The sequence below is a fragment of the Mustela nivalis genome, assembly GCF_964662115.1.
Source record: "Mustela nivalis genome assembly, chromosome: 7".
Taxonomy (NCBI): Eukaryota; Metazoa; Chordata; class Mammalia; order Carnivora; family Mustelidae; genus Mustela; species Mustela nivalis.
The window spans coordinates 89994308-90017501 of NC_139026.1; the positions used below are offsets into that span (position 1 = coordinate 89994308).

General features: G+C 41.7%; 1 protein-coding gene and 1 pseudogene across 2 annotated transcripts; both read right to left on the reverse strand.

Moving 5' to 3' along the window:
• Positions 1–70: 70 nt before the first annotated feature.
• On the reverse strand, positions 71–4550 carry LOC309870306 (keratin, type II cytoskeletal 6A-like; annotated as a pseudogene). The gene is made up of 5 exons: positions 4011–4550; positions 762–982; positions 501–535; positions 321–388; positions 71–273 (listed from the first exon to the last, which is right to left on the reverse strand). The product of its transcript is annotated as a keratin, type II cytoskeletal 6A-like (transcript).
• A 4870-nt stretch (positions 4551–9420) lies between these two features.
• LOC309869761 (keratin, type II cytoskeletal 6A-like) lies at positions 9421–14991 on the reverse strand. The gene is made up of 9 exons (XM_082741382.1): positions 14389–14991; positions 13253–13467; positions 12813–12873; positions 12560–12655; positions 12271–12435; positions 11641–11766; positions 10567–10787; positions 10306–10340; positions 9421–10192 (listed from the first exon to the last, which is right to left on the reverse strand). The coding sequence occupies exons 1-9, from the start codon at positions 14926–14928 to the stop codon at positions 9939–9941; spliced, it is 1713 nt and encodes a 570-aa protein (XP_082597508.1). The 5' UTR covers positions 14929–14991; the 3' UTR covers positions 9421–9938.
• Positions 14992–23194: the final 8203 nt, after the last annotated feature.

A 23194-nucleotide genomic window follows, 5' to 3' on the forward strand; every position in this document is an offset into this window, starting at 1 on the left:
CAGGCACCAAGGGAAGTTGGAAAGAGAGGAGACGTGGCCTGAGAGAGGGCAATGCAGCTGTAGACGGGGACAACGTGGGACCAAGAGCCAACGGCAGGACTTAGTGCTTGTAGCTCTTCCTGCTGGAAGATGAGGTGGTGGTGTACTTGATGGTGGAACTGCTACCTCCAGAGGAGCTGAAGCCACCCCCCATGCCTCTGCCACTGCTGGAACTGAAGCCAGCTCCAAGGCTGTGGCCGCTGCCATAGGAGTAGCTGCTGCCTCTGCCCAGGCCTGATTGGACCCATTTGTCCTGAGAGACCCAGTGGCACTGCCCATACCGCTGGCACTGCCATAGCCACCAGCGCTGTCATAGCGTGTCCGCCAGACACGGTGGACTGCACCACAGCTGTGAAGGAGAGAGGGACAAAGACACACAGGACACAGTGAGCTCATTCTGCCAGCTTCAGTCCAGTCAGAGGAGCACAGGGAAAGGGAAGGAAGTGAGCAAAGGTACTTACAGATGTTGACTTGTCCAACGCCTTCGCCACTCAGCCTAGGAAGGGAGAAGACACGGGGGGCATGAGACCTCAGAGAGCTACCAAGGGACCAGAGTGGGAAGCCTTGATGTGAGGATAGCCCATGGGGAGGCTGCCTTGGAAATGGTTCTCTGGGAGTAGCCACTATGGCCATAACTAGGGTGCCTTCAACTTGTGCTCATGGCCCAACATCCTAAATCTGGATCCAGGATGTTTGAGGGGCTTGTGTGATGAGTTACCCACCTGCACTCCTCGCCCTCCAGCAGCTTCCTGTAGGTGGCGATCTCCACATCCAGGGCCAGTTTAACATTCATCAACTCCTGGTACTCCTTCAGCAACCTGGCCATGTCCTGCTTGGCCTTCTGCAGGGCATCCTCCAGCCCAGCCAGCTTGTTCTTGGCATCCTTGAGGGCCATCTCCCCACGCTGCTCAGCATCAGCGATGGCAGACTGCAGGTTGGCACACTAGAAGAGGAACATAGGCAGAAAGAACTTTAGATTCAGTCCTCTAGAGGAGACTAACCACACTTCTTTCTAGTGAGGAAGAATTCTGAAGTGTAGAATTGGTAGAAAGGGAACCCTGCATCTTCCTGTCTAGCTGTTTGACTATCTGCTAACCTTTTCACATCTCTGAGCTTGTTATTAACGCCCTATGCCTTTTGTATTAACCACCTGTATGAGGATGTGGATGGTGACTAATTGAATCTACAGTCTACATATTAGAAGAACTGGACAACTGGATTTTTTTGAGTGTTGTCTCCAAAGCCAAATCTGGACCACAGACACAAATGTGTCTGGCACGTCCACAACTAAATTTGCACATTAAAAATACGGTTCCTTGAGGAGGTGAATTTTCCATAAGACTATTGAAACTCTGCTCTCATCCCAGCTCAGAGTCACATGTTTGGAAAACCCTGCTCTCCACATTTACTTTTGCCTCTTTTTTTTGAATCATGAGCAGATTTGCAACAGCTTTTCTCAAATTGTACAGCCTGCCTTTCCTCCCCATTTGTTCCTTTGCAGCTCCCAGTACAATCATTCCTCTAAGATCAATCCTGTTGCTATGCTTCTAGCCCATAGTCTACTCCTGTGACCAGGAGAGATGTTTCTATGTGTTTGTATCATGCTCTTGGGATTGGGCCCATTTGTCCTGAGAAACCCAGTGGCACTTACTAAGAACAGGATGGTCTTTCCTCCCTGGTAGGTTCTAGTGCCCAGAATATGTCCAAATGATGGTTGATTACTGGCTGATGGTCTAGCAAAGAGATAGTACTTTTCTTCCTTTCCCCACTCCCACTCTCTGCTCCGTCCTACCTGTTTTTGGATATCATCAAGGTCAGATATCTGTCTCAGGATCATTTGGTTGAGCTCAGTAGTTTCCTTCTTGGTACTTTGTAACAAGGTGATCTGTTCACCTTGACCTGCAGGAGTTCAGAAGGAAAGAAAGGAAAGTATGGGCTTTCACATATGAACAATGGCTTTCAATTCCCAAATCATTTAATAAGCTTGTACCAAATAATATCACATCTCTAAGAAAAGTAGATGGCACAAGATTATCTGCTGTTTCATAAATGAATAGTTCTGGGGATCATTGAGCACCTAATGTTGCAAAAAATTGTGATGCTCTTCATATCTATGGTATTCACAGTCAGGGAGAGATTAAAGGCAAAGCTCAGGAGTACATGTTATTAAAATCTTTCTTTTCTTCTATTTTTGGCTCTTGCTTTTTACTCTTCCAGCCTTCAACAAAGGGACTAAGACACCTAATCTTGATAAACTCACCATCTTTGGGTGAATTCATTTTGTGCTGCTTCATGCTTATTGATTTATCCTTTGTATCTAAAAAGAGGAAGAGGAAAGATACTTGAGCCAATAAGTAAAGAATTTTTTTTTTTTAAATTTATTTTTTATTTTCAGCATAACAGTATTCATTATTTTTCACCACACCCAGTGCTCCATGCAATTCGTGCCCTTTATAATACCCACCACCTAGTACCCCAACCTCCCACCCCCCACCCCTTCAAAACCCTCAGATTGTTTTTCAGAGTCCATAGTCTCTCATGGTTCACCTCCCAAGACCCAACCTTTCACACTAAATGGATGGTTCTTGAACTATCAGTTCATGGAGCCTAGAAAGTGACTACTCTCTCATTTTCTCCCTTATTGTGTACTTGGTGATGAAACCTACTGTCTGTTTTGTTTATTATGATTTTTCTTAGGCAATAATTTACTATTTTTATTTCAACTGGATATTTTTTCCTAAGCAATCATGCCCACAACTAAACCTGGCCACTCATAGACTTGAAATATGGGCTTCAGAAACAAGCTCCTATCTCTGAAGTTCTCCACCAGGACTGCGTGTGTCTGAGCCTCAAGTCCAGACAATCATTAAAGGAGGGAAGACATTCCAGTTGCCTCCTGAAGTTGTTGAGGTACTGTTCACACATAGGCTTCAGGTTTGGCCTTAAGGTCTTGGTGCTCTGATTCTGAAGGTGGGTTCACTTGGTGTCTAGTAACTTGTTCTACTGCTCCAGGAACCACACCCAGAAGAAGACAGGATGGTCATTTTCCAAACATAGAAAGAAAATAAGATGTTTGTACTGTTAGATTTCTAAATATGTCAGGGTGGTCTCCATGGTGCTGGGCTACTAAACAATGTAGAGAGGTTCAGTTTGGGATGAATGTTCCACAAATATTTTTCCTTCTCAACCCACAGATCTCCTCAATGAAATTCCCCCAAAAGACCTTTGAGATGTTCCTTCCTTATAAGTTACTGTGGCCATTCAATGAATTTTCATCACTTCCTCTCCTTCTCTTGATAAGCAGAATCACAAATGTAATTTAAAATAGTTTTTACCAGATAACATTGTGCAAAGCTTTTATTTTCCAGAGGATGTCAGTAGAAGGGATGTTGAATGTTATCTAATGATTCAATTCTATTCTAAACTTCCATTTAGTGTAAGTATATTCTCTGAAAACATTCTTGATAGATGGCCATGCTCTGTTTCTAGAATAAATTCATTTTTAATGGAATATACACACTTGTACATCTCAAGTATTTCTTTTTCTCATATGGACCGAAAATAATATTATCTTTCTTTTCTTCTTTTTGCTTTTTCACTTTTTTTCTTCCTACCCGGAGCCTCAGAGCAAGTTATGACTGACCTTTTCTTTGTATCTCATCATAGACTCTTCAGTGATAAGTGTTAACCCATTCCATTCTCTCACTGCCTTCTTTTGCTCCATGCTTATCAAAAGTAGAATATTCTTCCCTGGGAATGATAAAGGACACTTAAGAGACCCTGTGGTTTTAAATGATTTCCATCACCTTCTGCCTGTTGTGAACATGGAGCCCAACTGGCATCTCAGGGGAGAGCGAGTCCCAGTCCCCTTCTCCCTCCCCTCCTCCTGAGTCTCCCCCTGGTAGGACATTGGTTACTTGTCTAGTTTGGGAACTCTGGAATCCCAGTGGAGACAGGTCCTCCTGACTCACCTTGTCGATGAAGGAGACAAACTTGTTGTTGAGGGTCTTGATCTGCTCTCGCTCCTCAGTCCTCACCCTCTAGATGGTGGGGTCGATTTGCAGGTTCAGAGGAGTGAGGAGATTCTGGTTGACGGTGACCTCTTGGATGCCTCCAGGAGGGCACACAGGGAAGCCAGAGCCCCCATAGCCACCAGCAAAGCCAGGTCCACCACCGAGCCCAAAGCCACCACCAGCTGCACCACCAAAACCAAATCCACTTGAGGCTCCACCTCCATAGCCAAAGCCGCCTCCAACTCTGCCACCATATCTGCCACTGATGGCACAGCTGCCCCCTCCGATGGAGATCCTCTTGGAGCCACCCAGGCCATAGAGGCTCCTGCTGCCAAAGCCAGCTCCTCCACACATTCCACCGAGGCCACCACTGCCCCTGGAGCGGGACACGGAGACACTGCTGAAGCCAGAGCGGCAGACCCCTGGGACTCTGGCTGAGCTGGCACCGAAGCCACGGTGGCTGATGTTTTGGCTCTTCATGGTGGATTTGATAGACATGGTTCCTGAAGAGGAGAAGGCTGAAGAAAGCATGGAATGCTGGAGGGTAAAGCTGAGAGGAGGAGGAACACGAGATGCTTTCCAGAAGCCACTGTGCAGGGTGGACTGGACTGGGCTCATCCTGAAAGGTGACTTTGAATGTTGGGTAGGGCTGGCTATTAAAAACAGTGATTCTTCATCTTTGTTATTAGAATAGTTATGAAATATGAAGATTGCTTTTTTGGCTTCTGTTAGCCAGGGAGGTATTCTCCTATCTTTAATCTATGATTGATATCAACACAGTAAGACTATTCTGAATTCACTGAAGCCAGGAGTTAGACTTTGTCTCAAACAAAGGTTCAGAATGTTTTGCTTGTATATCAGAGTGTCCTGAGTGCTCTCTTCTCCAACCTGGTATTTTGTGACAGCTGAGAACTAGAAATCTGAAAGTTATCTATTACTTATGACTGAACAAAATATTAATATTTTCTAATAATTGCAAATATGTGAAGTTTGAGTTGTTTTTTTTTTTCTGTTATGTAGAATGTTGGATAGGTAGAAAAGGATAAGAAGAACTTAATAAAGCCCTGGATGCCCATCACCCAGATTTTGTTATTGTATCTAAGGTAAGCCTTATTTCATTCATAACTTCCCCCTCTTTTTTCATCCACCTTAAATTTATTTGAAAGGAAATTCCAGAAGACCACATGATTCATCAGTAAATAATTCAGTTTTTATCTCTAAATGGCACACTGTTTTTAAAAATGACCAAAATACTATTTTTATATCTTAAAGTATAACAGTGATTCTTTAACATCATGAAGTGTCTAACATCTAAATGCCTTGTATTCTCATTGATTTTTTTTATAATTTGTTCAATTCAGGATCCAAAGAAGGTCCATGCATATTTGTTTGAGTGATGTATCCTCCAAATAATATGTCTTTTAAATCATTTAACCCTCCATATTTTTTCTTGCAATTTATTTATTAAATAAACTATGTTAATTGTTCCATAGAATTTTTTTATTCTTTGTCTTTGCATCCACTGGTGTCATTAAATATGTTACTCTCTCCTCTGTGTTCCTGTCAATGGGAAATTAAATCTAGAAGGGTAACAAGTTTATTTTACATATTTAAACTTTTTTAGAAGTAGGTGTAGTTGAAAGTGTATAAAAATGAATATTATCACTGGGGTGGCTGTGTGGTTGAGTTGGTTAAGTGACTGACTCTTAATTTTGACTTGGGTCATGATCTCAAGGTCATTAGATTGAGCCTGACATCAGACTCCCTGCTCAACACAAAGTCTGCTTCAGATTCTCTACATCTCCCTCTTCCCTTCCTCTCACTTGCACACACACCCACTCTCTCTCAATAAACAAATAAATAAAATCTTAATAAAAGAACAAATATTTTTAAAAATAATGAATATTATATATATGCTTAATAAATATTTACATATTTAGAAATGACTAAATAATGTGTATTTGTCCATCAAAATAAATTCTCAAGGCAAGTCTCCAGCCATATGATTGAAGATGTTTTTGTGCTTTGAGGGGACCGTTTGCGTGTATACTTCCTTTAGGTGTTTCAGTTATGCTTGTGTTGCACCTACTTTATCTTCTTTATCTGTATTTCCTTTTGACTCTTCTTTAACACACTTTGCCCCATCCTCCAGTTCATGAAATTCTCTTTTCTCAATATTGTCCTGTAAGTCCTTTCATTTAACATACCTATTGTCATTTGTATTGGTATTAATTTGGCCTTCATTTGCACCATGGCTTTATTTTTCTCTCTGCCTCATATCTGACTTCCCTAAGTAAAGTTTTAACTATTATTGTCTCATTATATGGTTTTTATTCTCAAATTTAATAGAGGGTTTATTTCATTAATTTTGGTAATGTTTTATAGCAACTTTGTGCTAGTGAGTGATCATTACCTGTCTTTCATTTTTCATATTCATTTCATTTTCAAACATACGTTATCTTTTGTGGGTCCTAAAATGGTTCCTTTCTGACTACTCCTCATCCATGAGTGAGGTGAATTCCTTCTTGACCAGTCAGTCATTTGTAGAAAGTATTTTGGGGCATGGGCTGGGCCATACGCAGGCTAACATATTGGGTGGATAATTCTTACTCCTCAAAACACCCTACCCAACAACTGCAGAGTGGCTTACATTTCCCAGTCACTGATTTTTTCTTTCACTAACAATGCTGCCAATAGGCCTTGTCTTTTAATAGTTTTTCAATTCCACATTTCTTGAAACTTCATGACCAATAGGGTCCTGCCTCAAGTCACACTCCTAGTTCTGACCATTGCAAATAAGGACTTCTTGGATTTACACATGATGACTTGTCCTTCACATTGACATACTTGGGCTAAATGAGTCAACAGTGCCTGGCATATAATAAAACTTCAACATCAGCCTGCTTCTTTAGCTTGTGTTCAGTGATTATTTTGATAGATAATTTCTTGTGTTCCATGAGCTGAAACAACAACAACAAAAATAAGAAAACTGAGGAAACCTCACCTCTCAATGTTTGCATATTATCCCTGTGATGGGACACTCCTTCACCACTTAGCTAGGCTTACTCTGAACCTACAGATCAGTACAAGGTGAATACATAAGATTTTCTCAAAACTTTTCTGACCATGTGTCTTCCTGGATATATGCATGACTTCCTAAATTCTCTCATACACAGACCAACTTTTTTTTTTTTTTAAGATTTTATTTATTTATTTGACAGAGATCACAGGTAGGTAGAGAGGCTGGCAGAGAGAGAGAGAGAGAGAGAGAGAGAGAGAGAGAAGCAGGCTCCCTGCCAAGCAGAGAGCCCGATGTGGGACTCGATCCCAGGATCCTGAGATCATGACCTGAGCCGAAGGCAGCGGCTTAACCCACTGAGCCACCCAGGCGCCCCCACAGACCAACTTTTAAATGTGCTAATTTCCCAAAGAGTTTCTAGATCTTAGAGGTCAGATGGTCTATTGTTTGTTTCTTCCTATAATCTCTTGCCCTGGCCTCTGTGGGTTTGTAGTCTTCCTGGCAGTTCTTCCTTGCTCTTTTTTCTTTTCTTTATCTACATTTTCTCTTTTTTCTTATCTTTTCTCTTATCTCTTAACTACATCTCTTATCTACATTTGGATTTATGTGAAATGAAGTTAAGAACATTGCCTTAGTTCTTAGGAACTCCTCTAGACATGTTTGAAGAAACTATACTGTTATTTGCAAATAGGGTTGACAATTGATTTCTATAGTTCAAGGTATATGTGCCAGGGGGGATCAGAGGCAGAGGGTAGGGAGAGGGGAGAGGGTTGAAGGGAAAGAGGGAGGTTGGGGAAGAGTTTAGGAACAGGCTGTTGCCCACTCAAGACCAAACATGCAACAGGTAGAGGGTAGAGCAAGGGTTAAGAAAAATGTTAAAAAACAAAACAAAAAACCTTTGCTATAATTTAGAAATTGCATGTTCTTTATTGGGCATATGTTCGGCTATTATAAACTTTGACTGTTTTCCAGAGCTCCTACAGAGTTTACTCAATTTCTGGTTATTTTTTGATGTTTCTGGTGGCAGAATGAGAGTTTGGGGGTTTCCAGTCCGCCAATTTGCTATGATTAATTGCATCATAAGATTTTAATTAAATAAATCCATGTATACATACCGTTTTTGTAACTTGTTTTTCTGTTAGATGCTATATCTTATATAATTTTCTAGGTTAGTTGTTTTCTTTCCATTATTCCTCATGAGTGTATAATAATATGAAAGTTAAATGGGCTTAGATTTTGGAACCCAGTCATCACTTTATTTGTTGTTGGGAAGTTCTGACAGAGAATGAGGAGGTGCCAATGTGAGAGGTTACCCATGTTCCTGGAGGAACATTTAGAGGTGAATACAGGAGAATATTGATACAACAGGATCCAGAAATACCCCCTATATGTATTGAACTGAAGAAATTTTCTCTTGTGATGTGAAAGCCTGGGGACTAGGAAGATAATGATCACTCCTGAAGAAATAGGAACTGATGTGGACAATGGCAGGACCAGTTGAAAGATGAGCCTTGCACCATACCCTGAATTTTCATTTCTCATTCATAGAAGTCAAACCTGGCCATGCCACACCAGAGGGGAGATGTGGAAGCATTTCTTCCGAGGACCAAAGACTCAGCTTCATCTATTTCCAAGAGAGTCTTAGGGTGTGACAAGGTGGGAATTTCCATTCTTATTTTGCCATCACACCAAGAAATCAGCATATGAGTTTTGTGCCTGAGTCTTTGGATACTTGATTTGAGAACCTCTAGTATTTTCAATTTTTCATTGTTGTGAAGACTTTGGATTCACATCCAGGTACATACACCTTCCCACATTTGTGCTATTTCTCCAGTATACATTTCTAGAAAGATAATTGCAGTTAGAATTATGTACACTTTGACTTCTCTTGATACACCTTGTCAGGCAAATTTCTTGGTCATGGAGCTAATTCCAAGTAAAAATCAAATATCTTATCCCTTATTAAATGTTCTTTTGATCTGATAGGTCAAAAATACACTTCCCCAACTGATAGTATAGGGTTCATTCCTGTGGGATGTAATGAAATTACATCTTAATGTAAGTGATTATATGACTTAGAGACCAAGCCATTTCAAACAGATACAGGCAGTAAAAATCAGAGTATAAAATGGTGGTAGACCAGATTTTTCCAATTCCATTTGACAAATATTTAAATTAAATCTTATCTAGGAAAAAAATCTGAGTGTCAGGATGCTAAACTGTAGGCTTTTGTACCTCTCTCAAGGAAAAGAGTGAAGTAAGTGGAGAGTGGGAGTATCTTTAATAAATAAACAGGAATTTGTCCATTGAAAAGCTCAAGCTAACAAATCAAGGTCATAAAACAATGCATTATGTAATAAATCTGCTTTATTTAGCAATTAGAAGAAAGCAAAGAGTAGAAGGAATGTCACAGGGATAGAGATTCTATACATTGTAAAACTAGTCACTTTTGCTTTCAAGACCATTGCAAGACCATTGGGAACTGGGTACCTGGAAGCAAAGGGCAAGTTGCTCTGTTCTGGACAAGGACCCAGGCAGTGTTTCTGTAATGAAAATGGGCAGAGATAATTTACTTCTGATTCTCAGCCTCATATACAAAGTAGTGGAGGCAAGAGAGTAATTATTTGGTAACAAACTGAGACCCAGTTGTGGTTATATTATGATGTAAATCAGAGGTTGACCTTCTATGGTGAGCAATGGATGAGCAGGTGGGTCAGATATCTGCAGTGAGGTGACATGAAGGTGCTCAGCAACCTCAGCTCAAACTCAGAAAGTAAGAGAAATCAGAGACAAGAGAGAAGTGGCCCAAGAGAGTGCAATGCAGCTGTAGACGGGGACAACGTGGGACCAAGAGCCAACGGCAGGACTTAGTGCTTGTAGCTCTTCCTGCTGGAAGATGAGGTGGTGGTGTACTTGATGGTGGAACTGCTACCTCCAGAGGAGCTGAAGCCACCCCCCATGCCTCTGCCACTGCTGGAACTGAAGCCAGCTCCAAGGCTGTGGCCGCTGCCATAGGAGTAGCTGCTGCCTCCGCCCAGGCCTGAGCCACCGCCCATACCGCTGGCACTGCCATAGCCACCAGCACTGCCATAGCCTCCAGACACGGTGGACTGCACCACAGCTGTGAAGGAGAGAGGGACAAAGACACACAGGACACAGTGAGCTCATTCTGCCAGCTTCAGTCCAGTCAGAGGAGCACAAGGGCAAGGGAAGAAGGTGAGCAAAGGTACTTACAGATGTTGACTTGTCCAACGCCTTCGCCACTCAGCCTAGGAAGGGAGAAGACACGGGGGGCATGAGACCTCAGAGAGCTACCAAGGGACCAGAGTGGGAAGCCTTGATGTGAGGATAGCCCATGGGGAAGCTGCCTTGGAAATGGTTCTCTGAGAATAGCCGCTATGGCCATAACTAGGGTGCCTTCAACTTGTGCTCATGGCCCAACATCCTAAACCTAGATCCAGGATGTTTGAGGGGCTTGTGTGATGAGTTACCCACCTGCACTCCTCGCCCTCCAGCAGCTTCCTGTAGGTGGCGATCTCCACATCCAGGGCCAGTTTAACATTCATCAACTCCTGGTACTCCTTCAGCAACCTGGCCATGTCCTGCTTGGCCTTCTGCAGGGCATCCTCCAGCCCAGCCAGCTTGTTCTTGGCATCTTTGAGGGCCATCTCCCCACGCTGCTCAGCATCAGCGATGGCAGACTGTAGGTTGGCACACTAGAGGAGGAACACAGGCAAGATGAACTTTAGATTCAGTCCTCTAGAGGAGACTAACGACACTTCTTTCTAGTGAGGAAGAGTTCCAGAGTCCAATATCATAGAAAGAGCCGTCTTCCTCTTTTTGCCCAGTATTTCTCTGTTCTGCACAAATGAGCTAGTCTGGGAGTCACATGAGAAAACCTGTGCCCTTTATTAACCTCCCTGCACTATACTGGACAAAATACCAGCAGATTTAGAAGAAATGTACCTACTCATTTCTTTTGAGTGCTGTCTTCAAAGCCAGACTGGAACCTCTTCTGTTGACCTCATGTGGATGCCACACTAACTAAGATATAAAATTATACTAATATATAAAATTAGGAGCATCCTCACTTAAGCAGATGAGTTTCACATCTAGCTGTGGAGATCTTGACTTCCTCACTCCTAACAGATTCTATCACCCTTGGGAAATACGGATCTTCACCTTTGGTCCTTGCTCAACTTTCTTTTTACGTTGAATCTTGAGCAGATTTGACGCAAACGTACCCCCCTTCTCGCCTCCTTTTTTCTTTCCTGACTTGTTTCTTATATTTCTAAAACAACCAGTCTCCTTAAGTAACCTCTTTAAAAGTCCTAAGACTATCTTTTCACGTCTGACTACCTGGGATTATTCTTGTGATGTGACTGTATCATTCTGTAGAGTTGGCATCCATGTGCCCTGATCTGTGGGAATTCTCAAAGGTGGGAGCTGTGTGTTCTCTGCTCTCTCTGCTGTTCCCTCAATTCCAAGCATTTCCCAAAGGTGGCTGATGATCACCTAGTGGTGTAGCAAGGAAAGGATGTTTTTCCTCTCCAGAGCCCCCCACCATACCTGCTTCTTGACATGGTCGATCTCGGATCTCAGCCTCTGGATCATGCGGTTGATCTCAGAAATCTCCTGCTTGGTGTTGCGCAGGTCATCCCCGTGTCTGCCTGCTGTGAGCTGCAGCTCCTCATACTGAAATCCAGGGAGAGAGAGAGAAAGAGAGAGAAGATGGTGTATATGGGCTTTCACATCCCAACAGTGGCTTGCCTTCCAAACGAGGCATTTAACACATTTGGACCATGAAGCCAGTGGTTTCTCCACAAGGGTTTTTAGGGAAAGTTGATGTGGTCCAAGGTCTTTGGATACTGTACATTGATCACAGACCCTCTCTCTAATGGACCACTGTCTGCCTAGTTCATTTGTGGACCAACAATGTTCTGTATCCTGTTTCTGAGAGCCAGGATCAGGGAAAGGACAAAAGCAAAGAACACTAGGTCTTTATCTAGTGACTTGGATTCTTGACTTATCACATTTGGACATAAATTCTGTAAATGCCTAGTCTAAGAGGGCAGGGTACACGTCTTATGAGAAAATATCAGCTTCCTTATAGCAGATTTCCCAGCAAAGTCCGTAGCCTCACTAGTGATCAGGTAGGGGACACGGGCATTCCTGGGCGGCTGTCAACTCAAGGCTCACCTTGCTCTGGTACCAGGACTCAGCCTCAGCCCGACTCCTCTGAGCGATCTCCTCATATTGGGCTTTGACTTCAGCGATGATGCTGTCCAGGTCCAGGTTACGGTTGTTGTCCATGGACAGGACCACGGAAGTGTCTGAGACATGGGTTTGCATCTGAGACAGTTCCTGCAGAGCAGAAGATGGTCAGATCATCTTTTCCTGTGGCACTGACTGATGTATCCAGTCCCAAGATTTCCCACCCTTTGCAGAGTCCCATCACAACAAATAAAAGAGGAGTGGTGATGCTTACTGCGTCATACAGGGCTCTGGTGAAGTTGATCTCATCTGTGAGAGCATCTACCTTGGCTTGCAGTTCAACCTTATTCATGTAGGCAGCATCCACATCCTGGGGAATAAGCCAATAACTTGGAGTCAGCTGAACCCTCCTTCCCAGTCTCCACACCTTTGAGTCTCCCCCTCTATTCCCCTCTTGGATGTGTGCAGAGACCCAGAGTCCTCCCCTTCTACAAAGGAACATGATCCCCTGATCTTCATCAGCTCACCTTCTTCAGAGTCACAAATTCATTCTCTGCTGCTGTGCGCTTGTTGATTTCATCTTCATATCTAGAATTAGAACAAGGTAAGACATAATTGAGCCAGAGATGGAGATAATACAGCAAGATCAGCCTGGGATCCCCACTTTCCACAAAACAGATAGGTCCAAATTGAGTTTTCCTGCCACTGACCCCCCCCACACACATACCTTTTGTGTGTGTGTGTGTGTGTGTGTGTGTGTGTTCCCCCAATTCCTCATATCTTTTCCTCTCCCACCCACCTCTATGGCCCATTTGTTCTTTGGGGGTTGTTTTGGGACAATGATTGTGATTTTCATTTCCATGGACCTGTTTCCCTATGGAGCCATGCCCACATCTGGACCTGGTCACCTGGCAGTCTTCAAGCATCTGCTTCAGGGAACTGAAGCCCCTTTTCTCCTTGAACTCACTTGTTCTTGAAGTCCTCCACTGTGTCCTGCATGTTCCTCAGCTCTGAGTCCAGGCGGCCCCTCTCCCCCAGGATGCTGTCCAGCTGTCTCCTGAGGTTGTTGATGTACTGTTCAAACAAGGGCTCCAGGTTCTGCCTCACAGTCTTGGTGCCCTGCTCCTGGAGCAGAGTCCACTTGGTGTCCAGGACCTTGTTCTGTTGCTCCAAGAACCGCACCTGGAGGAAGACAAGGTGATTATTTGCCGGAGAAAGCAAAGGAGAAAGAGGTAGGCATTGTCAGGTGCCCAGGCACGCCTGGGGTGTCACCCAGCACGCACCTGGGCTACTACACAGCATATACAGAGGCTCAGGCTGACAGTGTTGCACCCACAAACCTATTGCCTTCCCACTCCAGTGATGCTGTGTAAAATCCTTCCATGGACATATGAAGTCTTCTCACTAGGTAAGTTATGCTGCTTATCAATGACGTTTAACAGTTCTTTTCTTTTCATTGAAAACCACAATCATATATTTCCCCATTATGTTGCACAGTTTTTTAAAAAATCGTACTTCAGCTAAAAGCATATTAAATGTGTAGAATCTAACAATTAAATCCAATGTGGCTAATGATTGGATTCCAGTAACTTCTGTTTTAGTACATGGTTGCCCTCTACAAGAAACACCTTAATGCTCATGCTCTGGTTCTACACAGTTAGTATTCCTATGGCTATATAAATGTTTCTAGGTCTTTTTCTTCTAAGCCAGGCAGATGTCCTTTTCTTTTCTTTTTCTGACTCTTTCCTCATGCCCAGAGTCCTCGAGGAGATTTCTGCTGGCATTATTTTTTAATCTCTAGGAATCTCCAGAAGGGAAAGCTAACCCATTCCATTCTCTCACTGCCTTCTTTTGCTTCATGCTTATCAAAAGTAGAATATTCTTCCCTGGGAATGATGGATACTTAAGAGACCCAGTGGTTTTAAATGATTTCCATCACCTTCTGCCTGTTGTGAACATGGAGCCCAACTGGCATCTCAGGGGAGAGCGAGTCCCAGTCCCCTTCTCCCTCCCTTCCTCCTGAGTCTCCCCTAGTAGGACACTGGTTGGTTGTCTAGTTTGGGGACTCTGGAATCCCAGTGGAGACAGGTGCTCGTGGCTCACCTTGTCAATGAAGGAGGCAAACTTGTTGTTGAGGGTTTTGATCTGCTCTCGCTCCTCAGTCCTCACCCTCTGGATGGTGGGGTCGATTTGCAGGTTCAGAGGAGTGAGGAGATTCTGGTTGACGGTGACCTCTTGGATGCCTCCAGGAGGGCACACAGGGAAGCCAGAGCCCCCATAGCCACCAGCAAAGCCAGATCCACCACCGAGCCCAAAGCCACCACCAGCTGCACCACCAAAACCAAATCCACTTGAGGCTCCACCTCCATAGCCAAAGCCGCCTCCAACTCTGCCACCATATCCACCACTGATGGCACAGCTGCCCCCTCCGATAGAGATCCTCTTGGAGCCACCCAGGCCATAGAGGCTCCTGCTGCCAAAGCCGGCTCCTCCACACGCTCCACCAAAGCCACCACTGCCCCTGGAGCGGGACACGGAGACACTGCTGAAGCCAGAGCGGCAGACCCCTGGGACTCTGGCTGAGCTGGCGCTGAAGCCACGGTGGCTGATGCTTTGGCTCCTCATGGTAGATTTGCTAGACATGGTTTCTGAAGAGGAGAAGGCTGAAGAACGTGTGAGAGGCTGAAGGGTAGGGCTGAGAGGAGCAGATCTGTGAGATGAACCTCCCGGCAGCAGTTTATATATGGTGGAAATGGGTTGGGCTCTGTCCTGGAAGGTGAGCTTGCAGATTGGGAAGGGCTGGGCTTTACAAACAGTGATGTCACATCTGGATTATTAGAAAAGTTATGAAATATGAAGATTGCATTTTTGGCTTCCTTTAGTCAGGGAAAAATATCTCCTGTCTTCCAGCTTTGACTTGATCTCAGTACAATGAGACCATTCTTAATTCACTGAGCTAGGAGTTAGTCACTGTCTCAGACAAAGGATCTGCATGTTATGCTTGTGCATCAGAACATACTAAGTGCTCTCTGCTCCACCTGTGTTGTACCCAGCAGAGATAGGAGATAGAAATATTCTATTGCATATGCCATCATAAAAATATTCTTGTTCTTTTTCATAATTAGTAAAGTTAAATATGACTTTTTTCCTTTTATGTAAAATTTTACCCACATAGAGGAGTAAAATAACAAGATATTCAGTTCCTATGTTCTTATCAACTGGTTTTATAAAGCCATTATCTCATGGTCCATCTTACAGCTTTCATATTCCTACCCTATTCCTTAGCAACTGTAAATTATTTGAAAATGAATACCAGAGACCATATTGTCTCTTTGGTATATCACTTCATATTTATGACTAAATGAGAGACTCTTTAGAAAAATATAACCAAAATATCATTTTCATATCTCTAAAGTTTATATATTCATTAACATTACCAAGTATCTATTCAATTTTCAAATAGTCCTGTCAGGATTATTTATGTTTTATATTTTGGTTTTCCATACCAGGACCCAAATAAGCTCTATACATGTTGTACGTGGGTGATATGTATTTTAGATCATATATTTCAACTCTTTTTATTCATTGGATCTCTTTCATAATTTTCTTACAGTTTATTTGTTAAAGAAACCAGGTTATTTGTCCCATGCTTTGTTTCATTCTTGAAGTTTTCTTACAGCATATACAGGATGTCTCACTTAACACCATACTGTGTTCTTTTTATATCCTATAAAGTGATAGTTAAAACCAAAATCTTAATACGCTATATATTTAAACGTTCCAGAGGTAGATGTAGTACACTGCCTATTTATATTGAATATTACTACTTATACACTTATTTGTATATTCAAAAATTGAAGAAGTCATAGATGTTCAAGAAACAAATACATGCTCCAGGTTATTGTCCCACCAGCCAATATATGGATGCAAGCAGCATTCCCAGTTTCTGTGTATCTTTGTAGTAACCTCATTTGGATATATTTCTGTGTTTTTCCTAGCATATGAGGTGTGTGTGTGTGTGTGTGTGTGTGTGTGTGTGTGTGTGTTTATGAGAGAGAGATGGAGAGAGATATTGGGCAGGAGCGTATATGTAGAGAGTGTGCCCCTATTGTTAAAAAAGTATATATTGTATGCATACTTATGTATATATAAACCCCACCCATATATTCTCTTTTCAGCTACACCTGTGTTGTATTTATTGGTGTTTTCTCTTCAGTCTCCTTCAGTGCTCTAGGATTGCTGCTTCCTGCCTTCTTGCTCCCCTCCCCTCTCCCTGCCTCCCCTTCTACATCATTACTGTACATTCAGCAGCACCTTGGTCTCCTTGTCTGCTTCCAGCTCTGTCTTCATTTCTATTAGGGATGTCTTGTTTCTTTGCTCCTTTTCTGAGCTCTACAAGCTCACATTTTCTCCTGTATTATCCCATTCATTTGTTCCTTCATTCTTTTATTGTATCATGGTGTCTATGTCATTGAGATTTGGGTAATATTTTATTGGAACTTTTTTCTGTTGAGTGTTTTTCATGTGCCTCTTGTTTTTCCTGTTCCCAGTTTTTTGTTTTGTTTTGTTTTGTTGTTTTGTTTTTGTTTGTTTGCTTAAATATAAGATATCTATTAAGATCCTGGAATGGTTCCTTCCTGACCATTGCTCATCTTTGAAAGAAGTGAACCCCTCTGGATCTGCCACTTATAGGAAGTCTTCTGGGATAGGGGCTAGAGCTATAGCCAGGCTAACAGGGATTCTCATTATAACACAAAGCTGTGGGAATATTTCCTTTATGCTTTAAATCAGACAAACCAACAAAGAATACTGGAGAGTGGCTCACAATTCATTCTCAGCCTTCTTTTCTTCCCAATAAAATGCTGCCAATAGGCCTCGACTGATTCCTTATTCAGCTCTGCCTTCACAGTTTCTAGAACCTTCATGACAAATGGGGTCCTGCCTCCCGCCCACACACCCAGTTCTGACTGTTGCAGACAAGGGAATTGTGGATTTGCACTTGATGAAGTGTCCTTTATGGTGACTTGGCAGGAGCTCAGTGAGTCAGCAGTGGCTGGCATGTAGGGAAACCAGCATTAGCTTTGTTTGCTGTTCCTTCGTGGTTACCAGGCTCTTTGGTTTTGATTTGTCAATTGGTGGAGAGTGTTCTTCACTGAGATCTGTGGCTGTGGCCATCTTCTCTCTGAGTTTTCTCAACAGCTGTGCTTGCGAGTCTCTATTTCTGAGAGAATATTGTTCTTTTTTTTAATTTAGGGAATTTAAGATGTTTTCATTTTGATGGTTGAGGGTGGGGTTTACCTTTGTGTTTCTTGTTCTTCTTGTTTTCAGGTAATTTCTGAGAAGCGGGAAATGCCTCTTTCTCTTCTGCTACATTCCATTCAGAAGTCTCCCGTTCACATATTTGTATTTAAAATATCATACTAACCAAAGTATCAAGCTAATAAGTTAAAGTAGAAATATTACTTTTTCCTCTCTCACACTGCATGGAAACAATTATATTCAGTGCAGACGTATTTGTCCTCAGGGCCTCTCTTCCCCAGAGCCAGATTGGGAGTCACCCGACAGTTTTCTATAGGACATCATATTTCCTGTCAGTAGGAATTAAACCCTAAATTAAATGCTTTCCTCAGTGTGACAACTCGCTTAATTGCTCAAATGAAATTTTTATCAGTGAACATTTTGAGTACATACAATCACAGAGAATAGCATAGAAACTACCAGGTACCAATCACCCAGGTTAAACAATTATCAATGTTTTCTCATTATTGTTTCCTCAATCCCCCTTCTTTTTATATCTAAATCCTCTACTACTTTTTTTGAAGTAACTTAAAGGAAATCCAGACATAAAAGCAGTTCACTTGTAAATAGTTGCAGGCAGGTCTAAGGAATAAGAGCTTTTTAAATTTAACTGCATAAAAGCCCTATAGCTCTCTTCAGCAACAATCTTTTGTGAATAGGACTTTGTAAATGATATCTAATAGCCACCTCCATTTGAATTTCTCTGATTATCTCAAGGATGTCATTTGGGTAAAGGATCCGTATTCGAGGAACTACAGAACACTCATGAAAGAAATTGAAGAAGACACAAAAAGATGGAAGACCATTCCGTGTTCTTGGATAGGAAGAATAAACATTGTTAAAATGTCTATACTGCCTAGAGCAATCTATACTTTTAATGCCATTCTGATCAAAATTCCACTGGTAATCTTCAAAGAGCTGGAGCAAATAATCCAAAAATTTGTATGGAATCAGAAGAGACCCTGAATCACTAAGGAAATGTTGAAAAACAAAAATAAAACTGGGGGCATTACATTACCTGATTTCAAGCTTTACTACAAAGCTGTGATCACCAAGACAGCATGGTACTGGCATAAAAACAGACACATAGACCAGTGGAACAGAGTAGAGAGCCCAGATATGGACCCTCAACTCTACGGGCAAATAATCTTCGACAAAACAGGAAAAAATAAACAGTGGAAAAAAACAGTCTCTTCAATAAATGGTGCTGGGAAAACTGGGCAGCTATATGGAGAAGAATAAAACTCGACCATTCTCTTACACCGTACACAAAGATAAACTCAAAATGGATAAAAGACCTCAATGTGAGACAGGAATCCATCAGAATCCTAGAGGAGAACATAGGCAGTAATCTCTTCGATATCAGCCACAACAACTTCTTTCAAAATATGTCTCCAAAGGCAAAGGAAACAAAAGCGAAAATAAATTTTTGGGACTTCATCAAAATCAAAAGCTTCTGCACAGCAAAAGAAACAGTCAAAAAAACAAAGAGGCAACCCACGGAATGGGAGAAGATATTTGCAAATGACAGTACAGACAAAAGGTTGATATCCAGGATCTATAATGAACTTCTCAAACTCAACACACACGAAACAGGCAAACATATCAAAAAATTGGCAGAAGATATGAACAGAGACTTCTCCAATGAAGACATACAAATGGCTATCAGACACATGAAAAAATGTTCATCATCACGAGCCATCAGGGATATTCTAATTAAAACCACATTGAGATATCACCTTACACCAGTTAGAATGGCCAAAATTAGCAAGACAGGAAACAACATGTGTTGGAGAGGATGTGGAGAAAGGGGAACCCTCTTCCACTGTTGGTGGGAATGCAAGTTGGTGCAGCCTCTTTGGAGAGCAGTGTAGAGATTCCTCAAGAAATTAAAAATAGAACTTCCCTATGACTCTGCAATTGCACCCCTGGGTATTTACCCCAAAGATACAGATGGAGTGAAAAGAAGGGCCATCTGTACCCCATTGTTTATAGCAGCAATGGCCACGGTCGCCAAACTGTGGAAAGAACCAAGATGCCCTTCAACGGTTGAATGGATAAGGAAGATATGATCCATATACACTCTGGAGTATTATGCCTCCATCAGAAAGGATGAATACCCAACTTTTGTAGCAACATGGATGGGAGAGAGTATGCTGAGTGAAATCAGTCAAGCAGAGAGAGTCAATTATCATATGGTTTCACTTATTTGTGGAGTATAACAAATAGCATGGAGGACATGGGGAGTTAGAGAGGAGAAGGGAGTTGGGGGAAATTGGAAGGGGAGGTGAACCATGAGAGACTATGGACTCTAAAAAACAATCTGAGGGGTTTGAATTGGCAGGTGGGTGGGAGGTTGGAGTACCAGGTGGTGGGTATTATAGAGGGCACGAATTGCATGGAGCACTGGGTGTGGTGAAAAAATAATGAATACTGTTTTTCTGAAAATAAATAAATTGAAAAAATTAAAAAAAAAAGATCAAAAGCTTCTGCACAGCAAAGGAAACAGTCATTTGATCCCGTTTTGCTGGAAGCAACATGCTAACTTGGTTGACATATTGCACTTGACAGCCATGTCTCTTAGGTTTCTTTGGTTTGATAACAAACTCTTTCCTTTTCTTTCCTGGGCCATTGATTTGTAGAGAAATTATTTTTTTCTATAGAATGTCTACATGCTAGATTTGATTTGTTGTCTCCCATTGGTGTCACGTAAATTCTAGCCCCAGTGTTCCTGTGTAGCAGTATCTGTGCTGCAGTCAATTAGATTTATCTCCATTGTTTCAGGCACAATTAGCACTAGTTGTGCTCTGTATTCCTTTACATAGACCATGAGGTACACAGTACTAGTTGTCCAATTTTTAGCAACATAAAGACTGATCAGGGGACTTCTGTGGTTTGGCTTCCTCCCTCCACTGAAAAGCACACAGTAAAGTTTATCTAAGATTGTAGTATTCATTGATATCTCCCTAGACTCACTATTTCATTAGGGACTGCACAAAGGCAACTTTCTGATTTTATCATCCTGCCTCTGCATTTATTAGCCAGGGATCATCTATGAAGAAAGACTCTTCAGGTTTACTATTTAGGTAAACTAATAGTTAATTCATCCAGGACAGTCAAAAGAAGTACTTGATTCTTTCCCTTTTAAAAATCACTTTTTAGACTAATGGATTGGGAGTCCAGCACTTTCCAAAGGTAATCAAGAAAGATTTTAGTTTGGTAATTTGTTTTATTTTTTTATATAATTATAAATTCATAGTCTAAAAATATATATATATTTGATATGTTTTAGTCCATTGCAGCCTTCAGGTGCTTAAGGTGTCCCATTTTAGGCCAATGGAAGTTTTTCAGATTGGCTTCTGTGTTCTTTTGACAAGACCCACTCAGCTTTAATAACTTCCTTATTTTCTGTGATGAGATTTCTCCTGCTTACCTTGTACTTACCTTGCAACAGACATGAAATCAGTCATTTTGCCAAATAACTGTGGTTTCCTTTATTGGGAAATAATATTCATAAACTAGAATTTGGATGATAGGAGCACTCACTGTTATTGGGCTGTCTCTGTTTTGAAATATTTTCTACTTATGTATTTATTTAAGATTTCATTTATTTATTTGATAGACAGAGATCACAAGTAGGCAGAGAGGCAGGCAGAGAGAGAGAGATGGGGAAGCAGGCTTCCCACCGAGCAGAGAGCCTGATATGGGGCTCAATCGCAGGACCCTGGGATCATGGCCTGAGCTGAAGGCAGAGGCTTTAACCCACTGAGCTACCCAGGTGCCCCTTGAAATATTTTCAATGGACAGAACTAGGAAAGATGTAAGAATATATTTAAAAACAAATCAAAAGTTTGTAGTAATTCTATACCTGTATTTATTGTTTCTCACCCTAAAATCTTTGTCCTGAATGACATAAACATATTATTTATTTGCTTTGTTCTGCGCCATACTTAAGATAGTATAAAAGTAACAGTATCAATGTTATGATTAAAAATAAATCTACTGAATGCAGCTTGTGATTTCTCTAGGCCTACTTTCTCCAAGTACTACAAAGAAAAACAAATTAGGTAAAGGGAATGGAGAGAGAGAAAGAGGTGAAAGAAAGCTTTCTTGAGCATCCAAATTCTAGGCTGGTGGTTTCAGAAAGAAGCAGGAGCGTAAGGTCTTTCATTACCACAACTGATGGAACAGAGTTTCTTCAATGAGAGGAGTACAGACACAGATGACAGTAGCCTTAAAGAAGTGGCCTGCTAAAAGAGCATGAAGAGGTTGGGGACTGTAAAATGGTTGGGAGAAATGGAGCCTTTGAGTGGGCATGCCTCCAAGACCTAAAGAGATGCTTTTCCTGCCCCATCCCTATTCTAGTAAGTGAAAACGTTGAGAAGGGACTGCTCGACAGGAGTCATGGTCAAAAGGGTACAGCTACTTCCAGAGATACTTCAACCCTTTGTCATCCCATCCTTGGATCAACTGCCAGCTTTTCATAAAGTCAAATACGATGAATAGGTAGTTAGCAAGGAAGTCTGTAGGGATTGCCTCCTGGAGCATGGAGCAGGGCAGAGAAGAGCAGCCTGCTCTTAAACCCTTTCTGAAGCGTTCCCTCCCCTGATTATGCTGCAGCCTTCCCTGCTATGAGATGTGATTCCACGCATAGGGATGTGCTCAGGATTCTACCTAAGTGCAGCTGGAATCTACATTGGACTGCCCACTCTCAATCATGCCGAACCACAGAGGATGCAGGTATGGTAGACTTTGGGTATGCTGTCTAACGAGCTAAAAGTTCTTCTACTTGAGAGTGTTATTAAAAAGATGTGTTTTCTATCTTTTCCAGATAATTGGACTCTGTACTGAAGAAGGCAATTGGTTAGGCTTCTTAGGAACCAAATCTAGTATCTAATCACCATTGGTTCTGAGGGCTCAATCCTTGCCTCAAGAACAAGTCTTTGTTGTTGCAAAAGAAATCCATTCCCTCTTATTCAGTTCTCAGTGGGGGAAAGGAATAAAATCCAATGTTTTCTTCACAAGGGCTTTAAATCAAGATTTAAATAAATCTTTTCTCCCTTTGTACCAAAAAGCATAACCACATTTAATCTCAGATCTCCTATAATTAGGACATCATTGGCAGACACTTTCTTTTTCCTTTTTTGAAATATGTTTCAATGATGAAAAGGATATATGTTCAACATTTAAATATTCAGAAAGTACACAACTTAAAATTAATACAGGTTATTTAGGTTTATACCAACTTGAGATAATCAGTATTATTGTTTTAGCATATGTCCTTCAATTATTTCTCTGCTTCTGTCTCTCTCTCCCCACCTTATTTGTATTGTAATTTTGCTTACAAATTTGGCATTAGTTAAAAATACTTTGAGCCCCACACCTTAAGCACATTTGTAATAAACTTTTTACTTTAAAACAATTTTAGATTTATTAAAAAATTGTGAAGATAATACAGAGAGGTCCTGTAGACCCCACACACCCAATTTCCCAATTATTAATACCTCACATTAGTATGGTGCATTTGTCACATTGAAGGAATGTATATTTTATTATTATTATTAACTAGTCCATACTTTATTTGGATTTCTTTAGCTTTTACCTGATGTCC

Bases quoted from the DNA above. Each gene is read 5' to 3' on its own strand.
- LOC309869761 (XM_082741382.1), bottom strand. From the start codon at position 14,928: ATGTCTAGCAAATCTACCATGAGGAGCCAAAGCATCAGCCACCGTGGC. The intron at 12,656-12,812 runs GTGAGCTGATGA...CTTATTCCCCAG, and splicing joins AATTTGTGACTCTGAAGAAG to GATGTGGATGCTGCCTACAT. The intron at 10,193-10,305 runs GTAAGTACCTTT...TCTCCTTCACAG, and splicing joins CGTTGGACAAGTCAACATCT to CTGTGGTGCAGTCCACCGTG.